The 21789-nt window shown below is 35.8% G+C and overlaps 1 protein-coding gene across 1 annotated transcript; it reads left to right on the forward strand.

Annotated features, from left to right (window-relative positions):
• The first annotated feature begins 4704 nt into the window (after nt 1-4704).
• LOC120124510 lies at nt 4705-9118 on the forward strand. The gene is made up of 4 exons (XM_039143174.1): nt 4705-4908; nt 5978-7032; nt 7936-8201; nt 8292-9118. The coding sequence occupies exons 2-4, from the start codon at nt 6053-6055 to the stop codon at nt 9017-9019; spliced, it is 1974 nt and encodes a 657-aa protein (XP_038999105.1). The 5' UTR covers nt 4705-4908; nt 5978-6052; the 3' UTR covers nt 9020-9118.
• Nucleotides 9119-21789: the final 12671 nt, after the last annotated feature.

Here is a 21789-nt window from a genome sequence, read left to right on the forward strand (position 1 = left end):
AGAAACCCCAAAACCAATCATTGGATTTAAAAGATGAATTTGCTCATAGTAGAAATAAGGAGACCCAATAGCATCTTCTGAAAGTGTTCTTTGAGTTATCTGATCTGATTCGGTAGGAACCCCAGAACCGATCATTGGAATTGAAAGATGAACTGCATGATCATCTTCATTAAGAAGCTTCTTTTCAAGCTTCCTCTGCTTCTTCCTTTTCCACAAATCATAGCCCAAGTTTCGCCTTTGCTTGTAATTAGGATCATTGCATAATGGCTTCCCATCTTTTACCGGAAGAAATGTGTCAGCAGCCTTAGCCATTTGAGCAGCACATATAAAATTTGTCAATTTTGCAATTGATGAATCTGGACCACATCTCTCCATGGCTATTGAAGCTTCAGCCTCTGAAAATCCCATTTTTGTCAAGTATAACAGTTTATTCTCCTCATCAGAATCAGAATTCAAGATTTCTCGGTATTAAAAGAACTATCGATATCTGTGAAATCATCTTGAAAGGTCATTTCATAATCAGATGAGTTGTTATCAGAATCAACATGTCGCATGAAGGCAAGCTTTTCAAGAGCCTATACTATTGAGTTTTATTTTCAAGATCTACATCTACATTTGTCAAAGATGATAGTTTCTCTGTTTTGAAGAAGAAAGATCTATTGGGTTTTTACAATTGAAGAAATACACAATTCACCAATCTGAAATCAAATAATTAACATTCATGCATCATATTTAGGCATTTGCAAAAATAGGTGCATTTTCATTCATTTTCATCCATGTTGAATTTTAACAGGAATTTCAAAGATTTTAGCAAAGATTAAAATCCATCATTTGATGGATCAGCTTTTCCAGAGAAAGTTCATAATAAGAAGAACTCATCTGAAGAAGAAGAAGTTCATAATGAGAAGAACTCATCTGAAAAAAGGAAGAAGAAGTTCATAATGAGAAGAATTTGTTCAACCTTTTGCTCAAATCCATCACTTGATGGATCAACTTTGCCAGAGAAAGTTCATAATGAGAAGAACTCATCTGAAAAACGGAAGAAGAAGTTCATAATGAGAAGAATTTGTTCAACTTTTTGTTCAAATCCATCACTTGATGGATCAGCTTTTCCAGAGAAAGTTCATAATGAGAAGAACTCATCTGAAGAAGGAAGAAGAAGTTCATAATGAGAAGAATTTGTTCAACCTTTTGTTTAAATTCACCAATTGATGGATTAACTTTGCCAGAGGAAGTTCATAATGAGAAGAACTCATCTAAAAAAAGGAAGAAGAAGTTCATAATGAGAAGAATTTGTTCAACCTTTTGCTCAAATCCATCACTTGATGGATCAGCTTTTCCAGAGAAAGTTCATAATGAGAAGAACTCATCTGAAGAAGGAAGAAGAAGTTCATAATGAGAAGAATTTGTTCAACCTTTTGTTTAAATTCATCAATTAATGGATTAACATTGCCAGGTAGAGTTCATAATGAGAAGAACTCGTCATCTGAAGAAGAAGAAATTCATAATAAGAAGAATTTGTTCAACCTTTTGCTCAAATCCATCACTTGATGGATCAGCTTTTCCAGAGAAAGTTCATAATGAGAAGAACTCATTTGAAGAAGAAGAAGTTCACAATGAGAAGAGTTTGTTCAGCCTTTTGCATAATTCTATCATAGAAGGAGATAGATTAGCATCATCCCCAGCGGAAAGTTCATAATGAGAAGAACTCATATGAAGAAAGAGAAGAATTTATTCAACATCTCCATATTAATCAGGAGGAGTCAATTGAACAAAAATTTATTGTCTTTTCATCTTTGCTCTATTCTTGTTAACACAAGAATGAGCGAAGAGGGGCAGTTGTAGACACTAAATTTTTGTCCCGGTTTTATTTATATTATTATTATTATATTATTATTTATTATATATTTTTATTATTAATATTATTATTACAACCAGGCCCAGATTACAATACCCAATACCTGGAGCCTAATTCTGGCCCAAACAGACTGGCCCAAACCTAATAATAAACCCTAAACCCTCTTAGGGTTTCAGCATCATCTCTCAGCCGTATTTCTTCTCAACCGTTGGATCTGGCCTTGATCCAACGGTCCTCAGATGTGCCAGAGGAAACCCTAGGGTATCATTACCCTAGGGCCATGCGCCGCCGCCCCAGTTTCCAATCACCGCTGCCGACACTCTTTCCCACCAGCTGTTGCCACCACGTCTACCGAAGACTCCAGAAGGCCGGCCGTAGCCGCACACGTCTTCCCCAAACGGTGAGTCACCACTGGAAGTCCGGTGACTCACCGAAGAGCCCCTTTTGGACCGGTCCGATGGCCACACCGGTGATGGCTATAAAGCCATCACCCCATCTGCGAACAAAGGGAGAAAAAAAAACAGAGCCGGAGAGAGAGAAAACAGAGAGAGACCAGCAAAAACAGAGAACAAAAACAAAGAACAATAACCCACAATCCACAGTAAACCAAAACAGAAACAAAAAGAAAGGAAAGAAGCTTACCGAGGAAGCCACCGGACCTCTTCAAACTTCACCAAAACCTTCGAAAACCGAAGGTATTTCTTTAGATTTGCTCCGATCGGGAGCTATTTAGGAGAAAAGAGCACCGAAACCGTCCTTAGGACGGTCCGATCTACCTAATGATGTAAAAATAAAATTTTCCGGCCACCGGATGCGGTGGCCGGCGGTGAAGGTCACGGCGGCAGACGGTTGCCGTCCGGTGACCGGCTTCCCTCCGATGAGGGAAGCTAGAGAGAAGGGAGAGCTTTTTCATTCTCTCTCAGTTAGAGAGAGAATGAAAAATAGAGAATGAGAGAGCTGGCCCGAAGGGCCAGCCGTTTCTGGCTTTAAATAGCCCTTCCCGAACGACGTCGTTTCGGGGAGGGCTATTTGTGTAATTATTAATAGTTAAATCCTTTCCGCAGTCATCCTAGTTTATAAACTTTCCATTTTAGTCACTAAATCGAGTTTATAATCCTTTTAATTCGGTTCTTTAATTTCAATTTTATTTATTTTAGTCCTTTATATTAAAATAATATATATAGGGTAAATAACAGATTTAGTCCTATAATTTTAATAATTAATATTTTAATCTGAATAGTATGTTTTAATTTATTTTATTCTAATATCCGAATTTTATATAGTTTTATTTTAGTCACTAAATTAATAAATAAAAAATAGCATGTTTAATCCCTATAATCTTGATTAATATTGAATTAGGTTTTTAATTTTAATTTACTATAATTTAGTCAATAATTTTAAATATTTTTTATTTATTTTATTGCTTTTAAATATATAGTTCTAATTGTATTAATTTTACTTGTTTATATATTTAAATATTTTTATTATTATTATGTAGTCATAAATATATATATAATAAATAAATATTTTTTTTTTTTGTTTTTTTAAATAAATTATTTTTAACATTTATTATTCAATATCGAAGAAAAGGGCAGTCTTAATACAATTGGATGTCCTATTCTGGTATTTTAAAATTAAATATTATAAAAAATTATTATTTAATTTTATTCAAATTAATATTTATTAATATCAAAAAAAAGAGCTGTCTTAAGGCACCTAGAAGTCTTTTTCCGATATTTTTAAATATTTTTTATATAATTTTGAAATAATAGGATTATAAATTAAATATATTTTGAATTTTTAAATTTTTAATAATAGAGACAATTTATAATTAAAAAGTACCAATTTTGGGCGTTGTAGGGGTGCTAATCCTTCCCTAAACGTAACCGACCACGAATCCCTTTTTATTATTAAAAAGAATGAATTTTTGGTTATAAACGTAGATCAGTTCATTTTTTAATTGATGTTTTCTTAAAAAACTCTTTTAAAAAAATAATTTTTAGGTATTCGACCTACCTGACTCTAAAGGCCGATGGCGACTCTCAAATTATTTTCAAAAACCATTTATTCACATCAATTTTCCCGCCAAATAAATATTTCGTACCCGGACGAAAACCGGTTACGACAAGTTGGAAACAGAAGGCTCTACGACTGCCTTTGGATTAGCTAATTAGTGTGCTCGTAATGTTTTTATCTCTTGTATTAAAAAAAGATAAAAATAAATTTGGTTTTCGGGTATTTTTAGGTATTTATAATGAAAATATTTAAATTTATGATTCAAATATTTGATCTCCTGTTTTCACGAATTTAACAGTTGGTCTCGGATCATAAAATAGCGCTTAATCGAATAATTGTTGATCCATACCCTTTTATTTTGACTTTTAAAATAAATTACACAATTTATCACTCGATTATCTTTTTCAATTTTATTTTAGTTACTAAATTTAAAAAATAATAAGAAAATATGTCACATCATAAAAGGATATTGATAAAATAATTTTTTAACTAATCCAGGGTAAGTACAAGGTAGTTTAAATATAAACTCACAATCATTTGACATTGAACGCTCACACCCCTAACATCATTGACTATAGAAATGGGACTTTAAGAAATAATAATAATTTATTTACCACTTAGGCCGCTTGGTTTGTGATGATAAAATAAGTTAAAGTGATAAAAATGAGAGCAATTTGAAATTTTAATTTAAATTGAAATTTTTTAAACTTGAGTGACCAAAGTAGGAGTTAAAAGATAATTCAGTGATAAATGGTGCAGTTTACCCTTATTTTATATTATTTTATCAAAACAGCACCGTTTCTGCTGTTTCATTATTCAGACCCCTCCCCAGCCTCCATTCTACAAACGTGGATTGAAAATTCGCAATCCCTAGTTTCTCATGGTTGCACGCAGCCACGCACCGGTCGCCTACATCGTCACAAGCGATCACTCACGGCCTTGCCCTCCATCGTCGGTTCATTTTCTGTCTTCCGTAGCGACAAGCAGCCAGAGACCCAGAGCTAGCCAAACCAACGCCATTACATTTACGCCAGGTACTCTCTAAATCTCTTCTTTGCACTGAAATAAAAGTGGGTAGCATTTGAGATGCCGTGTGTCTGTTTGATTTATCATCTTATATTCTCAATTTCTCATGCTTATATGTACTGGAATTTTGAGTTTAAACACGCTATGTTTGGTTCTATGTAACGGACGTATGATCCCCATTTAATGTTTTGGATGTTTGTTTGAGTTAAACATTTTGACTGCTTGGACTGGGTTGGACTACTATCCAAGAAAAATAAAGTTTAACATTTTGTCAGGAACCTCAGTGGTGTAGCAGCTTTGCTTATTAACATTTCGAAGGTTCATAATTTCAACTTCATCGACGACATTTGGATTAATGGCCTGCAAAAATAAAAATGTTAACGATAAAAATACTCAATTTTTCAGTAACTAATTAACCCTATTGTGTTCCAGACCTAAATTAAAATAATTGCTCACTTTTTCATATTGTTCTAATAATAATAAAAAATATTTAGGACCTTTTTTACATATAAATAGCAGTTTTTTATTTTTCTTTAATGCTCGTGTTTCTGCTCTATTGTCATTTGAGGGGTGTAAACATAACAAATATTTTGTTGCTATTGATTTGTATTTGAAGTACTGATGTTAGTTGTTTTGTACTTGAAGTACTCATGTTAGTAAACTTTGTTATGTTTTCCCTAATGCTATTGTTAGTATTTGATGTTACCGATGTTGGTTTGTATTTGAAGTACCAATGTGATGTTATTTTTGTACTGATGTTTGTAAGCTTTATAATGTTTTCATTATTACTAGTTTGTTGTGTTTTAGTAATGTTTCAGTTACCAATGTTAGTATGATTTATATTATATATAGTAGTATTTTTGTAAGATGCTGCTGTATATTTTTAATAGAAGAATGAAAAAGATACAGGGAGGGTTAAAAGTGTGAATGGTTGCTGCAACTTTATTTTCTTGCACTTTCCTCAGCCGTTCATACTAATTTGTGCTAATCTAACAGCAGTTGCATGTTAAAAGAAAACACAATATCAAAATGCGTTTAAAATTGCTGAAATGAACATGTCTCCTTTGTTTTTAGCAGGAAGTCCAGAGCCCAAAAGTATTTAGTACTTTTTGGAGACAGCCATTTGCATAATCATCTTCCAACGACCACGTTATGGATCGTCCACCTCACAACTTTGCAGCTGCATCTGCTAATTCCATGGCCTACACTCAACAGCAGCGACAAGTAGCAAATATTCAACAGCAATTTGGATTTCATCCACAACATCAACAATTCCCCACAACAGTGCCTGCTCCGTTCCTACAACCACATCCTTCTCAATTCCCATACCATCCACACATGCAAGTACAACACCAACCACAACTCCACCCTCAACTTCTTCATCTTCAGCAGCAACAGCAACCACCACCTAATTTCCCTTCACATCTGCCTCCCCACCTTGTTTCTTCACCTTTCCCTGGCGTTTATGATTCTCCTCCACTCCCTACTCCTCCTCCATCTGATCCTGATCTCCAAAAGCGTATTGACAAGCTTGTGGAATATGCAGCTAAGAATGGTCCTGAGTTTGAAGCCATGATCCGCGAAAAGCAGCAAGATAATCCTGATTACAATTTCCTCTTTGGTGGAGAGGGGAATGGTTACTATAGGTACAAGCTTTGGTTATCTACACGTCCCCAAAGTGGACCCTACCCTTCCTTTCCACAATCTTCTGTACCTACCATGCATCCTCCTACTAATCCTGCCATGAATCCTTCGTCTCTGAATGCACCAGCAATCGGCACTGGTCCTCCTCCTCCTCAATTGCACCAACCAGCTTTTCCTCCATTTTATGATCAGCAGCATCACTATCAGCATCCTCAGCCTTTCGTTGCTCTTGGCCGGCCAGATTATGTTCAGTCCTTCAAAGGCCTTTCTGGTCCACTCCCCTCTGATATTGCGATGGAGCTTACTAACATGCTTAGCAATCTAAATGGTACCAAAGAGTCAATCAAAAGTACCAAGATATGGTTCATGCAGAGGTCTCCATTTGCACCGGCTTTGGCTGAGGCACTTAGAGATAGAATATTTACTTTGGATGATTCAGAGAGGCAATTGCATGTGATTTACCTTGTCAATGACATTCTTTTTGACAGGTACTTCACTATGGCATATGGCACTGTTGTTTAGTTTGCAATGGCTTCTTAAACAGATCCTGTAATGTCTCTTTAATAGTTTGCTGAAAATGATTTATGCTTTATGAGACATTACTTCTGTTTTTCTTCCTGATCTCTTGATACCATAGATCTCTTTCTTCTATATTCTTTCCTTTTTGTTTTGGTACCTTTCCGATCTTGACTTGCATTCATGTGATTATTTAATTAAAAAATTATAGTTGAACAGTGGTATTCTAGATTAGAGTTCTCCTCTTAGATTACTTCTCTATATTTTGTCTGAAACTTGATTACTTGACCTTGTGGTTCTTACCTCACACACATGGAGATGTGTCCTCTTATTGTAATATAGCATTTTCTTATGTTTTAGTCATCCAGTTATATTAGATTGATGGAGTCGGAACTCGGAAGGTTAATAATCATACATAACCCTCCTTTTTTTGATAAAAATTGGAGGTCTCATTAAAACCCCCCTTCATATTTAGGCATACCTTTTGAGTATATCAACAAGTAGCTGAAGGAGGAGAAGAGTACCTCATTTATTATTAAATAAATATCTTTGTGATATCTTAGACATGCATCTTTAGAGTATTGGCTATTTTTTCGACTTGCATGATATTCTAGGTGACATTCTATACAACTTTGTAAGAAATCAACTTAAATCAACCTTCCTCATTAGTCTTTAGAGCATAGGCTTACATTCTTCTATAGTATCTGTCAATCACTTCAGCACCCAGATTGTATTCTCTCCAAAATTCATAATTGCTTCCTAGGCCTTTGCATGGTGTATTGGCACGGTTGCTCTTCTTGTTGTTCCCTGGTATTGATGCCATAATGTGACTGCTCCTTTGGAACCTTCTTGACATTTCTTTTCAATATTTGCAGTTTGCAGAGAAGGGCTAACCCTCATGACCTTGATAATGAAGCTCTTGCATTTAAACCTGTTTTAGGTTCAATGCTTGCAAGAATATATCACAATCCTCAAAATGGGGAAAACCGATCTCGTTTACAGAGAATTTTGCAGTTTTGGGCATCCAAGGAAGTTTACAGCCAAGATGACATATATGTCCTTGAGAGTGAGATGATTAGTGGACCACCAGGGCCTCCAAAAGAGTTGTCTCATGATTCAGTGGAGTCCTCAGTACCTGCAGGTTGCCTCTTCTATTCTAATAAAGGACTTCAGCCCTTGTGTGTCATTTCATGAATTTCTAATTTTCCTTTCTTAAAAATTTACTGTGCAGGAATTCTACAGGATACAACACACAATAATGTATCTATGTGGCAGCTTGACAAACAAAGTTCTATTCCAAATGTGCTGGACCAAGCTGATAAACAAGGGGGGCCTGCCTTGCTTCCATCACTAGTAAACCAGCAATTTCTTCCGAATTCAGTCCCTACTGGGGCTTTTCCAGGGTCTGTGCCATTAAATTCTAATCCTCAGTCTTCTAGCCAACAACAATCAGCAAATATTGGTGAAAAGTTGCCCGCTTATCCACTTTTCCCACCTGGTCTTATTCCTGGAATGGTTAGAAAAATGCAAATTGGGAGTGGGGTGCCTTACTGCCCCCTCAGTCCTTTGGATATCCCAACAGTTATACCTCCATCTGATGTATCACCATCAGAAGTTCTCGATAGAGTATCGAAGTTTTTCAAAGAGATTGGAGAGGTTAACCCTTCTGAAGGATCCTTGAAATCTAATTCTAGAGATGAGGATGATGAGGATGAGATGGAACCTCCTGTTCGTAGGGGAGGAGCTTGTATCCCTCCGCCCCCAAATCAGCAGGCAGACCCAGATTCAGGAGCTTATACTGAGCAGAAACCAGGTCCCAGTGGCTCAGGAAGATTAGGACTGGGAGCAACAGCCAATCCCAATGAGGCAAGTCAATATGATGATGTTTATATATCTTATAGAAAACAGAGAAGCACTTCGTACCATTCATCTATGAGTGCACGAGCTGCTACAAGGTAAAGCCTTTCAAATATCATTTGAAGATCCATAGAGAATGGAATCAAATAGTCCTTGTTCATTTATATGTTAGAAATAGTATTAACTTTCTTCGACAACGCTGAGAAGAGGCTTGAAGTTCTGCAATTATGCTTTTGTTGATTATTTTTTTGGGTGAGAATGTAAGTTTTGTCATGCATGGAGTTAATTAATCTCTTATTTCACTAGACTGCCATGTAATTAAAAAGTTTGGGTTTGCTAAGCAGGATCTTCCATCTAGTGCAAATACTAAACATAGGCTGTTACAACTAAAAATGTTGCGCAACCGGTAAGTAAAACGGTTCAAACCTAAAATGTTTTTGAAAAGACGCAATGAGTATCGAACTACATATATATTTAGTACTGGTACTGGATGTAGTATCAGTACCAAAGTCTCGAAAATTTTTGCCCAAATAATAAGTTTTGATACCTTAAGAATGATATTGATATTGTTCGTCGGGTATCAATATAATGGTATTGATGTTTTTCGAGTAGTATCGATACTGTTCGTTTGATACCAATATAGTGGTATTGATGCCATTTGAGGAGTATCGATACTTTTTGGAATATTGATACGAATTGTTGATGTATGGCATTAGTGGTGAAGTTAATTTTCTGAAGCATGCACGTATGTGGTTCTATGTTGATTTTGTGATGGAACTCGATGCTCATTGTAAAAATGAATACCCATCGTTTGTGTTGTAAGCGTATATCGTGAACTCGGAGAATGCAAGAGGGTTAATCACTTTCCTAATTAATTTTTCATCATCATAATTTTGATTTCATCTAACTTTATAATATTTTCGTGACATTATTTCATGATAATATTTTTTGTGTTATTAAACGTGATGTGTCAGTGGCTTGTTTAGTTTATAAAAATGGCACCACTATTGATAAATATAGAAAACAAGAAAGATACATGTAGGAACGAAAAAAATAATTAATTTATTGATTAAATGTATGAAAAAATTAATTGATTAAATTAGTGGTTTCTAAACTATATCGTTCATTAATATGATATAAAAATGAAATGACACCAATATAAAGATATCTTAACACGAATTATTATGTCGACTCCATATAGTAGAAATCATTCCCTATCTAAAAGATTGTTTCCTATAATCATTTTTCAGAGTATCTCTCAAGTAAGAATCATAACCTACTACATATTCGGCTTTTTCTATGGATTTTTTTATTAATAATATATTTTCGTCACTTAAAACTTAATAAATTCATCATTTCTAATATAAAATCTTACGTCGGTTTCGATTGCACGTATTTAGTCCTAGATTTTAATTTAATTCAAAAATTAACCTTCAATTAAGAGGTGCTAAGTGTTATCAAAATATTTTGACACATTTTACTGATACGTGTCCCCACTTGATTGGAGGATTTTTTAAATCCATTTTAATAATTTAATTAAATAAAATCCTCACTAATCAGGTGATCACATGTTTAATCGGAAAACAACCAATTTAAAATTACTAACGAAAATACTCAATTTAAGGCCCTGTGGTGTATAATGGCGAGCCTTAATCACTAGGGTAAACCCCATTTTTTGAATAATATAGAACTAAACAAATACTCACAACCCCTCAGCAGTAGATCAATCACCTCAATCGTAGGCGCGGTATGAATTACCACCCCAATACTTCTTCCTCGCGCCATGGCAGCAAGTTTATCCGCAACCATATGAGTTGTCCAATTAACATGGGCAATCTTCGTTTCCCAAGTGCGACGAAGTAATCCCCTTATCAGTGTAACGATAGCACTATCCTCCCTATCGTTCATTGATGTTGTGATGATTTCTTAGTGCATTTGTGTAGTCGACTATAACAGATGTTTCATAATTCCTTTAGTTCACCTTTCATCAAAACTCAGTCTCCAATCACATTTACCTCATGCCTTACCTCCTTTCTTTAAATTACATTTCATTAACTTTGACTTCTTTACTTTTGATTTTTTATGGGAGATTCATCTCGACACATAGAGATTAGTGTCATAATCTGAATGTAATCATATTCATAAAGTTAGGGCAATTGACATGGCCCATTACTTTAGTGAAATACCATTAATTAAAGGACTCGAGTGTTAGAAAGTCTTCGACTTGACAAAATCGAACGAAACTCACTTCATAAAGCTCGGACATTACCTCCATAGCTGCTTCTGACATTACCTCTGAAGATTAACAACTTACTACTTTCAGCGGAGTGCCTCTAGCGATGTTAAAATAAAATTTCATTAGTACCACATTACCCCCATTTTATCTGCTTTCACACTTACCTGAGTATCTAAGGGTTTTATTGTGTGGGGGAAATGTTTCTTTGGGTAAAATGTATGAGTATGAGGATGAGTCAAGGATAAATGGATTTTTTTGGGAATTTTTATCTTGTCATATGTAAAAAGACTATAACCTCAATTCCCAAATGTGCATTTTGTTATATTTGATATTCACTGAATTTAAAAAAAAATGCTCAATTGTTCATAGTAGGAAAAACAAATGACATTTATTTGATTGAAAAAAGTTCATACATAAAAATAAGTTAAATTCAAGCAAAACATATTATTCTCAAGCAACACAACTTCATGGGTGAGCTACGGACCTATTACCCCTCCATTACAGCATTAACTTCCACTTCTCTGTAATTAGAACTCTGAGTCACATTGGGATCGTCGAAATGAATGTGCTTTTTGTCTCGTAGCCTTTGGACGTCCTCTTAAATGCGGAACAACTTTTTATGGAATGCCCCGAGATGCCACCATGGTATTCGCAATGTATGCTCTCATCGTACCACCTAGGGTATGGTGGTTTTAGAGGATCCACTGGATAGGGTGATACCATATGCTTGTCATAAAGTTGTAGGAATAAATCCTCGTATAACATAGGAATAAGGTCAAATTGCCCTGGATAATTTGATGATGTAATTGTCGTTAACTTTGGTCGAGAGACGGTGACATTGTTGACCTCCCCTTCCTTGTTCTATGAAGATGGTCTCCTATAGGATTTATTCACTTCTATCTTTCCTTGCTTGATAGTCGTCTCTACCATTTCACCGTCCATCACAATGTCAGCAAAGCTCCCAAAAATGATTGCCACTAAGTGTCCGAAGAAAAGTGCCTTGAGAGTGTGTACAAAAAGTTTCCTTGTTTCCCTCTCATCCAAGGACAGATGAACTTGTACGATGATTTCTTTTCACCATTGTGCATACTGCCTAAAGCTCTCATTGGACTTTTTTTTCATTTTTTGAAGCATCACTCGGTCGGGTCTCATGTTGTTTACATGTTTGTATTGTTCTAGAAAAGACCTTGCAAGGTCCTTCCATGACATGATGTGGACTCGGTCCAGTTGATTATACCAATTGATTGTTGAACCCGTCAAACTCTCTTAGAAGCAGTGTATCAGGAGGTGGTTATTTCCAACATGCCCTGTCATCTTCTGACAGAACGTTGTGTTATGAGCAAAGGAACAACTATTCCCATTAAATTTTTCAAAGTTCGGGACTTTGAACTTAAGGAGAGGATTAAGTCTGGGACCAGACTCAACTCCGAAGCATCAATCCCATATAAAATATCTTCTCCTACCCTCATCTGGTCTTCCAATTGCTTTATCTTATCTTTCATCTTCCTAGATTTGTCTTCCTTGTCAAAGTCTTGGACCTGGCAATCTTCATGAATATTGGTAATCGTCGCTTTCCCCTTTATGGAAAAAGAATCTCCTTGGTACCCTTGGAATTTCTCAGGTGTGATCACTAATTTTGGCGGTGGTGGCATCACTATTACTTTTTCAGATCCTCTGCCCCACGAACGCTTGCAAAATTCATTCCTGCTAGGCTGGCCACGATCTGATCGACCAAGCTATTATTATTCTTTGCAATGGTGTCCATGGTGGATTTTTGATTCTCTTCTATCTCTTTCTATAGCTTTACGAAGTTATCTTCAATTTCTTTTAATCTAGCATACATTCTTCTTGCTTGAAATCGAATGATGATGGGTAATGGTACCAGTATCTTTTCTGTTACACAACATTCCCTTTATTATTAATTTATTCTTTTTAATATGCATGCATGCTATGACATTAATGCAATGCTTTATGTAATATACAAATCAAAAAGAGGCACTGATCCATGCCTCATTATAAAATAACTTTCATTGGAAAGAAAAGTCCCAAATATTGCAAATAGTTCGATTACATGTACGACTTAGCCCTTCTTGTTTGTAGGGCCTAGTGATTCATGCTTTATGCGAGGTATCGTAATCTTCTATTTGAGTCTGTCAGCCACTTTTGAGGTTACATTTGTAGGAGAGACTCCTCTAAATCAATCTAAAGTGAAATATAGTGGTGGACTATCTCCATACTCATGTTGTGTTGCTTCTGACCAAACATATACCCTTAATATGAAGCTAAATGCTTTGAGTACCATTAGTTCAAAATTTTTTAATTTGATGGGAAATTCATGGATCATTCATTTTATAGTACGTTAATGTGATGCAATGAACAAAATGAAATCAAAGGAAATAAAAAGGAAATTAGTTAGTAAAATAATAAATAATAAATAAAGGCAGCAAATTCTACCCCCACAAGTTTTCCACCCTCCCTCGTCATGGTAAAGATAAAATCCTACCCAAACATGATTTCTACACACATGTTTTATTCGGAAAGAAAATAAATCTTAACCGCATAATTTCTAGTTCACACGATTTTTACTTGAAAAATAAAGAAAAATGATAGAAGTCGATTTCTCCTTTGTGTACACTTAATTGGGAATTCCTATAGGTTTGACATGATTTCAATCCGGATATATTTCTATGTTTCATTACATGCATGGTTTCGGCTCTATGGTTAAAGGTACTCGAATTATCCTTGTTGGTGACCTTTGGTCTTGCCAAACCCTCAATCTTAAACCCCCATTATAGGCTCGTATGGATAAAGTTAAATTCGAGAGGATACACTTCCCTATGCCTAACACGGAGAAACATATCCCACGAAGGCATAAGGTGTGGACCTCGAAGGTTACTTACTAGGCGTGGCACGAGGAAACATATCCTACGAATGAGCCACTTTCACCCCACTTAAAAGGGATAACCCTGATATAGGGTTTATGTTATGCAAATGCAATGAGTGCGTAAGGAGAAATCTACCTACTTTACCATTTACAAATCATACAATCTTAAAATAACTCTACATAACCTAATAATCTGAAAATTCACGAATACACACATTAGTACGAACAATCACAAATATGCATGTAGCTAGGGTTTTCTAAAGATGAATGCAAACAAACAAATACAACCAAGGGATCAAAAATTAAATTAAGACGAATCCATAATTTCCATTGCAAAGACAATAATTAATTAACTAATGGCCTGACTTTCTAAAGTCCTCAGCGGAGTCGCCATATTGTTGTGATGTCTCGAAAAATCGAGGGATTGATTTTAGGGGTTCATTTCGACTAAAAATCATGATGGTTCAAGGGAGTTTCCACTAATCTTTGTTTAGGGTGTGATTGGATAATCCAAAATGTTTTCATTTTAATAAAATTTAATTTTAAAAAAATATTAAAACAACGTTTTGTTTTGTTTTCCAGAAAAATAGGTTCGGGAGTCGATTACGTGTAGGAAAGGTTAGTACCCCACAATACTTGGAAATCGATACCCAATCGATTAATTATTATATTTGCAATAGAACTTATGGGTTAATATGTAGTTTAATTAATTATCCCCTATTTAGTTAAATAAACACCATGATATTTAAAATCCAAGAGGAAAGATTAACGATTTGATTACTTAACCAGGGAAAGTTACCACCTTATATGAGGAACAATGGTATTTAAATCCCAATTAAACCGTTCAATCATTAATTCTTTTATCGATGATCTTAATTGACATTCCAACGTTTCGAATCGAAAGGGAATCACCACCTATTATAAGGTATATCGACAATTCCCTAGAAGGAGACAAGGAATACCTTATTCATGGTATTTATTTATCTAAAATTGTGCGAAAAACAAAAATTTTATTAATGATATTTACCGGCCTTTAAGATAGATAGAGGATGCTTGAATATTTATAAGTATCAAACCTAAACCTCGGAATATGGTCGAGAGACCCATTTTCAATAAGTCTAAGTATAGGAACATTTCTCTTTCTACCATTTTGGTTAATTTTAAAGGTGTTGTTACTTTTTACTCGTTTCACTGGAGGGGACTCGTAAACTTCAGATTATCGAATTAAACTATCCAAGTTGGTTAGGATAATCCGCTTTAATAATATGAGTTAAACGGGTCTTACCTTTTAATTCATTATGTAGATGGTGGAGTAATGTGGATGAGGCTATCATGCTTTGAAAAATAACTAAAGATGACACGCAATAAAATTCATAAAAATATTCACATGCAAATTAAATTTACCATGTTATAATTAAGGGCCAAATTAATTACAAATGTTTGTTATTAATGTTATTCAAAATAATTAATAAATTAATCGTACTTAATTATATTCATATAAATAAATAAATAAATACATCAAAAATAAATTAATTATTAATGAAAAACATAATACACCACATACTAAATAAGATAAATTAACAAATAATCACAAAATAAGGAGCCAAATTGCATTTAAAACGAAACTTTGAGGGTTAAATTACAAATCTAGCGACTAAAATGAATTATACATAAAAGCTACAGGGACTGAGGAAACAATTTAAAAAACTAGTAATTGCACACAAGTCCATTATATTTAAGTATCTCAAAACACTTTCCTTAACTCATTTTTTCATTTTCTTAAAATCTCTCTCCCCTAAATGCTCTCAACCTTCTCAAAATACTCTCCAATCGAGCCCAGCTCCAACCACTCAAACCTCTCTGACAGATGTCCCCGTCGCTTAGGGCACCGCCCACGGTGGCTGGAAACATAAAAAAACTACTTCACCCAAGAGCTCTCACTACCCTGATTTCGATTATAAGATCCAAACCCACAAACAAAATCTTGATTCGTGTAAATCTACGAATCGAGGTTCAAACTTTATGTTGAACTATGTTTTGATATAACAATTTAAGGTAAAATGGTTTTTGGACTTGAATTGAATTTACAAAATGTTTTTGGACTTAATTGAATTTATTCAAAGTTTTAAAAGGTTTCAAAAATAATTCAAAGTCCATTAAATTCAGATTTGAGCCAAAATGCTAAAGGGTGTCAAAGTGCATCCATGCACCCCTGCAGTGCATCCATGCATCCCTGCAGTGCATCCATGCATCCCTGCAGTGCATCGATGCACCTGCACTAGTGCATCGATGCACTCAAACACCGAATGCAATTAGTGCATCGATGCATCCTTTTGTGCATCGATGAATCAAGGTTGTGCATCGATGCATCCTACTGTGCATCCACGCACGAAGGCTGCAACGGCTAGTAACGACTAGTTTATTTGAATTTAATGAAGGGGTATCGATGCACCATGATAGTGCATCAATGCACCATGTTATGGGCAACCTTTTTGAGTGGAAAAACCATCCCCAAATGACTCCAAAACATCCCCAACGACTATATACAACATCAAACACATTCCAAGCTATAAATACAAGTTAATGACACTTGAAGAAAAAGAGAACAACTATCCAAGCAATCAAACACAAGAGAAGAGTTTTCATTCTTATTTCATCTTTCTCTTGTAAATATTTTGTTCTTGTGAGCTCAATCTTGTAAACACCTACCTTAGAGAGGTTTTCTTGTTTACATCTTTTATTGTAACACCCCAACCCGTACCCGACCCGGATACGAGTCCGACGTGTCACATGCCAACACTTTATACATAACCAAATACATACTTTGTCAAATACTTCTGATCTGATCTTTTAGTAGTGATACTGTCTTTGCCACTTCTATTCTTTCACTTCTCGTTCTTGGTACCTACGTGTAAATCACTTACACGCTAAGTCATAGACTTAGTGAAGCATAAAAAAATATAATATAACCATATATCATTTCATATAATAAAAGACATACATATGCAAACACTATCAATAATCCTTTCCACTTACCATATACTCATCATATAACACATATATCACTATACCCAGAAACATACATAACATCATATAATTCATGTATGTGCATTCATATCATTGAATCACGACATATCAATATGCATGAATCTATTGTATGATAACAATATACAATCAGGTCATGCACACATGCAACTTACCTTCTTGTATCACTTTCACTTTCATTTGTCTTTCAATTTCATTGCCCATGTATATTATTGAGAATAGAGGTATGTGAGTACATTGAGGTTGTGCACTAATGCTGTCACCACAGCTCGTATAAATTCCCTCATGGGGCACCGAACATTCGTTCAGTATTCGTCCCGAAGGACCTGTCCAGAGGTTACAAAGAACCCCGGTAACTATCCAGATGTCATAAAGATCCTCGGCAACTATCCATATGTTCCTTTCAACATAGGTAAACCCTCGACTCTTGGCATGCCAACTATACCTATAGCTCTCGTATCATATACTATGGGCATTTATTTATACATTTCGTATCACTTGTTCTTTCTCTTCTGTCACATACCACATGTATGTGTAACCATATATCTCATATCATATCACATGTATTATATATACATGTATTCACGTAAATCATTTCATATAATTCATATCACATATATCACATGTGCATATAAGCTTATAGCTTCTTTCACATATACATGTAGTCACATAGCTTTATTTCATGTAACCATGCATGTCATGTCAAATAACATATATCATATGTTGCATTTTCACTTAAGCATATAAATCATATAACATAGCATCCATCTATTTCTATGTATTCATGCATACATGGTAATCACATAACAATTTAGAAGTTACTTCTTACCATAGTAACTCCATCACTGGCTCCTCGCAAGCCAATGTTAATTCAATAAAATAAGTACAACATAAATTGCACTCACCTTAGCTTTGCTTTGATTCAATTCTAATTCCTCAATTGTCCCGAAACGGATCACTTTTGAACATCTTTATATTGAATTTACTTTTGAACATCGTTTTAGCTCAATATCATGAACTTACCTTGTTTCCTTGCACATGTAGGTACATTGGAGCATGGCACACGTTGAGGTAGCTTGGTGAATGATTTGGACTTCATACATAGCTCACAAACAGCTCACAAAGTACAAAGCAGCTCATGGAATGCTAAGGGAAGCTCGGTTCAGCTGAAGAAGCTTCATGCTAGCTAAACTTAGCTAGTTGGACTATTTGAAGCTGAGTTGCTAAAAGTGATGACAAAGGTAGCTGAATGTAGCTGAACATGTTGTTATGGAGCTCAAAAGGACTCGGCTAGGGAGATCATTCATAAACAGCCCCATTCTTGCTAGCTAGCTCAACACTCAAGCTAGCTTGGAAGGAGACACATGCACGCCTAAGATAGAACCCATGACCAGCCATCATTCCATGCGCAAGGCTACACCACAAGCATCCTAGAGAGACCATGTGCACGCCTTGTGACCAGACCACCATGTGATTGGCGTGTGACTTCATTTAGGCGCCAAGATGAAGAGTCCTCTTACCATTCGGCCAAGCACTCCTTTCTCTCCAAATTGGCGCCAACTTGAAGGGGTACAAGCACTATTCGGCCAAAGGATATTTTCCTTCAATTAAACCGAACCATCCTCTCTATTTGTAATTAAATTATGACAATTCATAAGAGGCACAAGGGCTGGCCGAAACCTCTTGTAATCATTCGGCCATTTCCTTCCATTTCCTATAAATAGGAAAGCATATTTCATTTGTAAGCAGACCTTTTATTCAATTAAAGTGAGATTATTCTCTTCTTAAGTCCTGGTGACTTTTTATCGACTTATCAAGTATTTTATACTTGTGGCGTCAACCCCTTTTCTTTCATCTTGATACTTCTGGTTCCTAGTTCATATAACTAGTGGGTCAAAGTACTTAATACCACCCCTTGAAGAAGCAATATAAAGATTGGGTCTCTGCTCTCTATAGCATTGGTTCTTCTTTGAGATTTCTTCAAGATACTATCCTCACAACCATCCCTTTATTTCATCTCCATAACCATAGCCTTATCAACTATCTTCCGCTTCCATTACTCATTATTTAAATAGCCTACCATTTCACCCCTACGTCTACCACCCTTAACCATTCTATTTTGAGCCATTCACTTTGCAGGTTGTTTTGCTTCCTTCCTAGATCCACAATCATTTGAAAAGGTACAAGTACCTTACATCAAGCGGTAATCAGAGCTTTGGTGGAAGAAGCAACGTGCAACAACAACAAAGAAGAAAATACAAAAAGAAGTGCAAAAGTGAAGTGCAAAGTCGAAGAAAAAAAAAATCAGCAAAGGAAAAAGAAGCACTCAAAAAGATTGAAAGCACTCAAAAAAGAAGAAAAAGAAAGAAAGAAAAGTTGGAAGCACTCATCAACAATTCTCATCACCAAGCCATTCAAGTAAGCCTTTAAATTTGATTGTGGTGATAGAAGGTTGTAAAGTAACTTGTGTAAGTAACCCTTTCATTCTCTTCTTTCTAATTTCTAAGCCACCTTTTCAATTATATTTGCTTTCCATTCCTACTAACCATTTGCAGCCGACGCCAAACAAGTGAAATTACTTGATATAGTCTTGAGTAAAAGTTCATTAGAACTTGAGACAAGAGAATCGAGTGGAAAAAGGCTGGAGCGTGTGTGAGATCAGAAGAGGACAAGTAAAAGCCATTAAAGTCCTAGAGTGCAAACACGAGCGGATTGAGTGACATCAAGTTTTCTTGGAGTGACTCGTGAGGTCTTGTGAGAGTATATTCTGGTAAGGTCTTTTACACATCTTATTCTTTTCTTATTTATTAACCATGTCTCGGAGTTTAGGACAATCCCCAGAAAGAGATTCCCCTAATTTGCAGACTCAAGCCGTTATGCGTGAAATGACAAGATTGCTGAAATTAGAATTGGAGCCTTTGCAAGATCGTCTGGATCAATTAGAAGTATCTCTAGGAAATCGAAGAGTAAATCGCCCTAGAATGGAAGAAGACTTAGAAGAGGAAGAGGCTGAAGTAACATCAGTAGCAAGGAGAGATGTTCATCGAAATCAAAATGACAACTTCAGCAACATTAAAGTGACTATTCCTCCATTTCAAGGACGAACTGATCCAGAAGCATATCTTGATTGGGTAATCAAAATTGAACACATTTTTGAATGCCAAACTATACTGAGCAAAAGAAGGTTAGACTTGCTGCTATGGAATTCGTTGACTATGCCTTAGTTTGGTGGGATCAGTTGGTGAGTTCAAGAAGACGAAATGGTGAACGCCCCATCACAACTTGGGAAGAAATGAAGGCTATTATGAGGAAAAGGTTTGTTCCTAATCACTATCACCGAGATCTCTATCATAAGTTACAAAATCTGAAACAAGGAAGCAAGAACGTTGAAGATTATTTCAAGGAGATGGAGATTGCCATGATCCGAGCCAATGTGGATGAAGATAGAGAAGCAACAATGGCAAGGTTCTTATCTGGTCTAAATATTGATATTGCTAACCTTGTTGAACTTCAGCATTATGTGGAAATTGAAGAGATGGTGCATGTGGCCATGAAAATTGAAAGACAACTCAAGAGGAAATCCTACACTAGGAGCAGTCCAAATTCGGCCCCCAAATGGAAGCAAGAACCTATTACCTTCCGGAAACAAACTCCAATCCAACCAAAGGATCGCACAGAGATACCCAAATCTGCACAAATGGGCGAATCTAGCAAGGGTAAAGAAAAGCAAACCAGCACTTTTGAGAGATCAAGAGACATCAAATGTTTCAAGTGTTTCGGAAAAGGACATATTGCTAGTCAATGTCCCAACCGAAATGCCATGATGATACTTGACAATGGAGATATTGTATCAGATTCTGATGAACCTATTTTTGACGAGGAACCTGAAATAATACAAGACGAAGAAACAGAAGAAAAAGCAGATCATGGTGAAATGCTTGTTTCAAAGAGGTGCCTACAATCACAAACATCCCAAGAGGATATTCAAAGAAACAATCTTTCATACAAGGTGCCATGTCAAGGATAAGGTTTGCACAATGATCATCGATGGAGGAAGTTGCACAAATGTAGCCAGCACTCTTATGATTGAAAAACTTGGATTGGCAACGTCAAAGCATCCTACTCCGTATAAACTCCAATGGCTTAATGAAGGAGGTGAGTTAAATGTTACCAAACAGGTTCTAATTCCTTTTTCAGTTGGTAGGTACAAGGACGAGGTGCTTTGTGACATTGTCCCTATGCATGCTAGCCACATTTTACTTGGGAGACCTTGGCAGTATGATAAAAGGGCTATTCATGATTGTTTTCATAATCAATATACTTTTAAGCATGATGGACGCAAGGTGACCTTGATGCCTTTAACGCCCAAAGAAGTGCAACAAGATCAGTTGCATATGAGAAAGAGTGTACAAGCATGGCGCAAAGACAAAACCCCGACAAAGAATGAAGAGGAACAAAACAAGAAACCAAACTTCTTCATAGAGAAACATGATGGTTCAATGCTGGAAAATGAAAGGTTTTCTACAAACAATGGTGATATTTGGGACTTAAAGTCGCAACTCTTCACCAATGGTTTTAATCTTCAAAAGGTAAGTAACCTTTCATATGAAACCTTTTCTTTTCTCACTTTTCAGGACCAACCACGTAAAAGGTCACTTCCAAAAGGGATATCCTTAGATAAAGATCATTCCCAAAAGGTATCTGTTG

The sequence above is a fragment of the Hibiscus syriacus genome, unplaced genomic scaffold (assembly GCF_006381635.1).
Source record: "Hibiscus syriacus cultivar Baekdansim isolate YM2019G1 unplaced genomic scaffold, ASM638163v2 tig00110418_pilon, whole genome shotgun sequence".
In the NCBI taxonomy this organism is placed as follows: Eukaryota; Viridiplantae; Streptophyta; class Magnoliopsida; order Malvales; family Malvaceae; genus Hibiscus; species Hibiscus syriacus.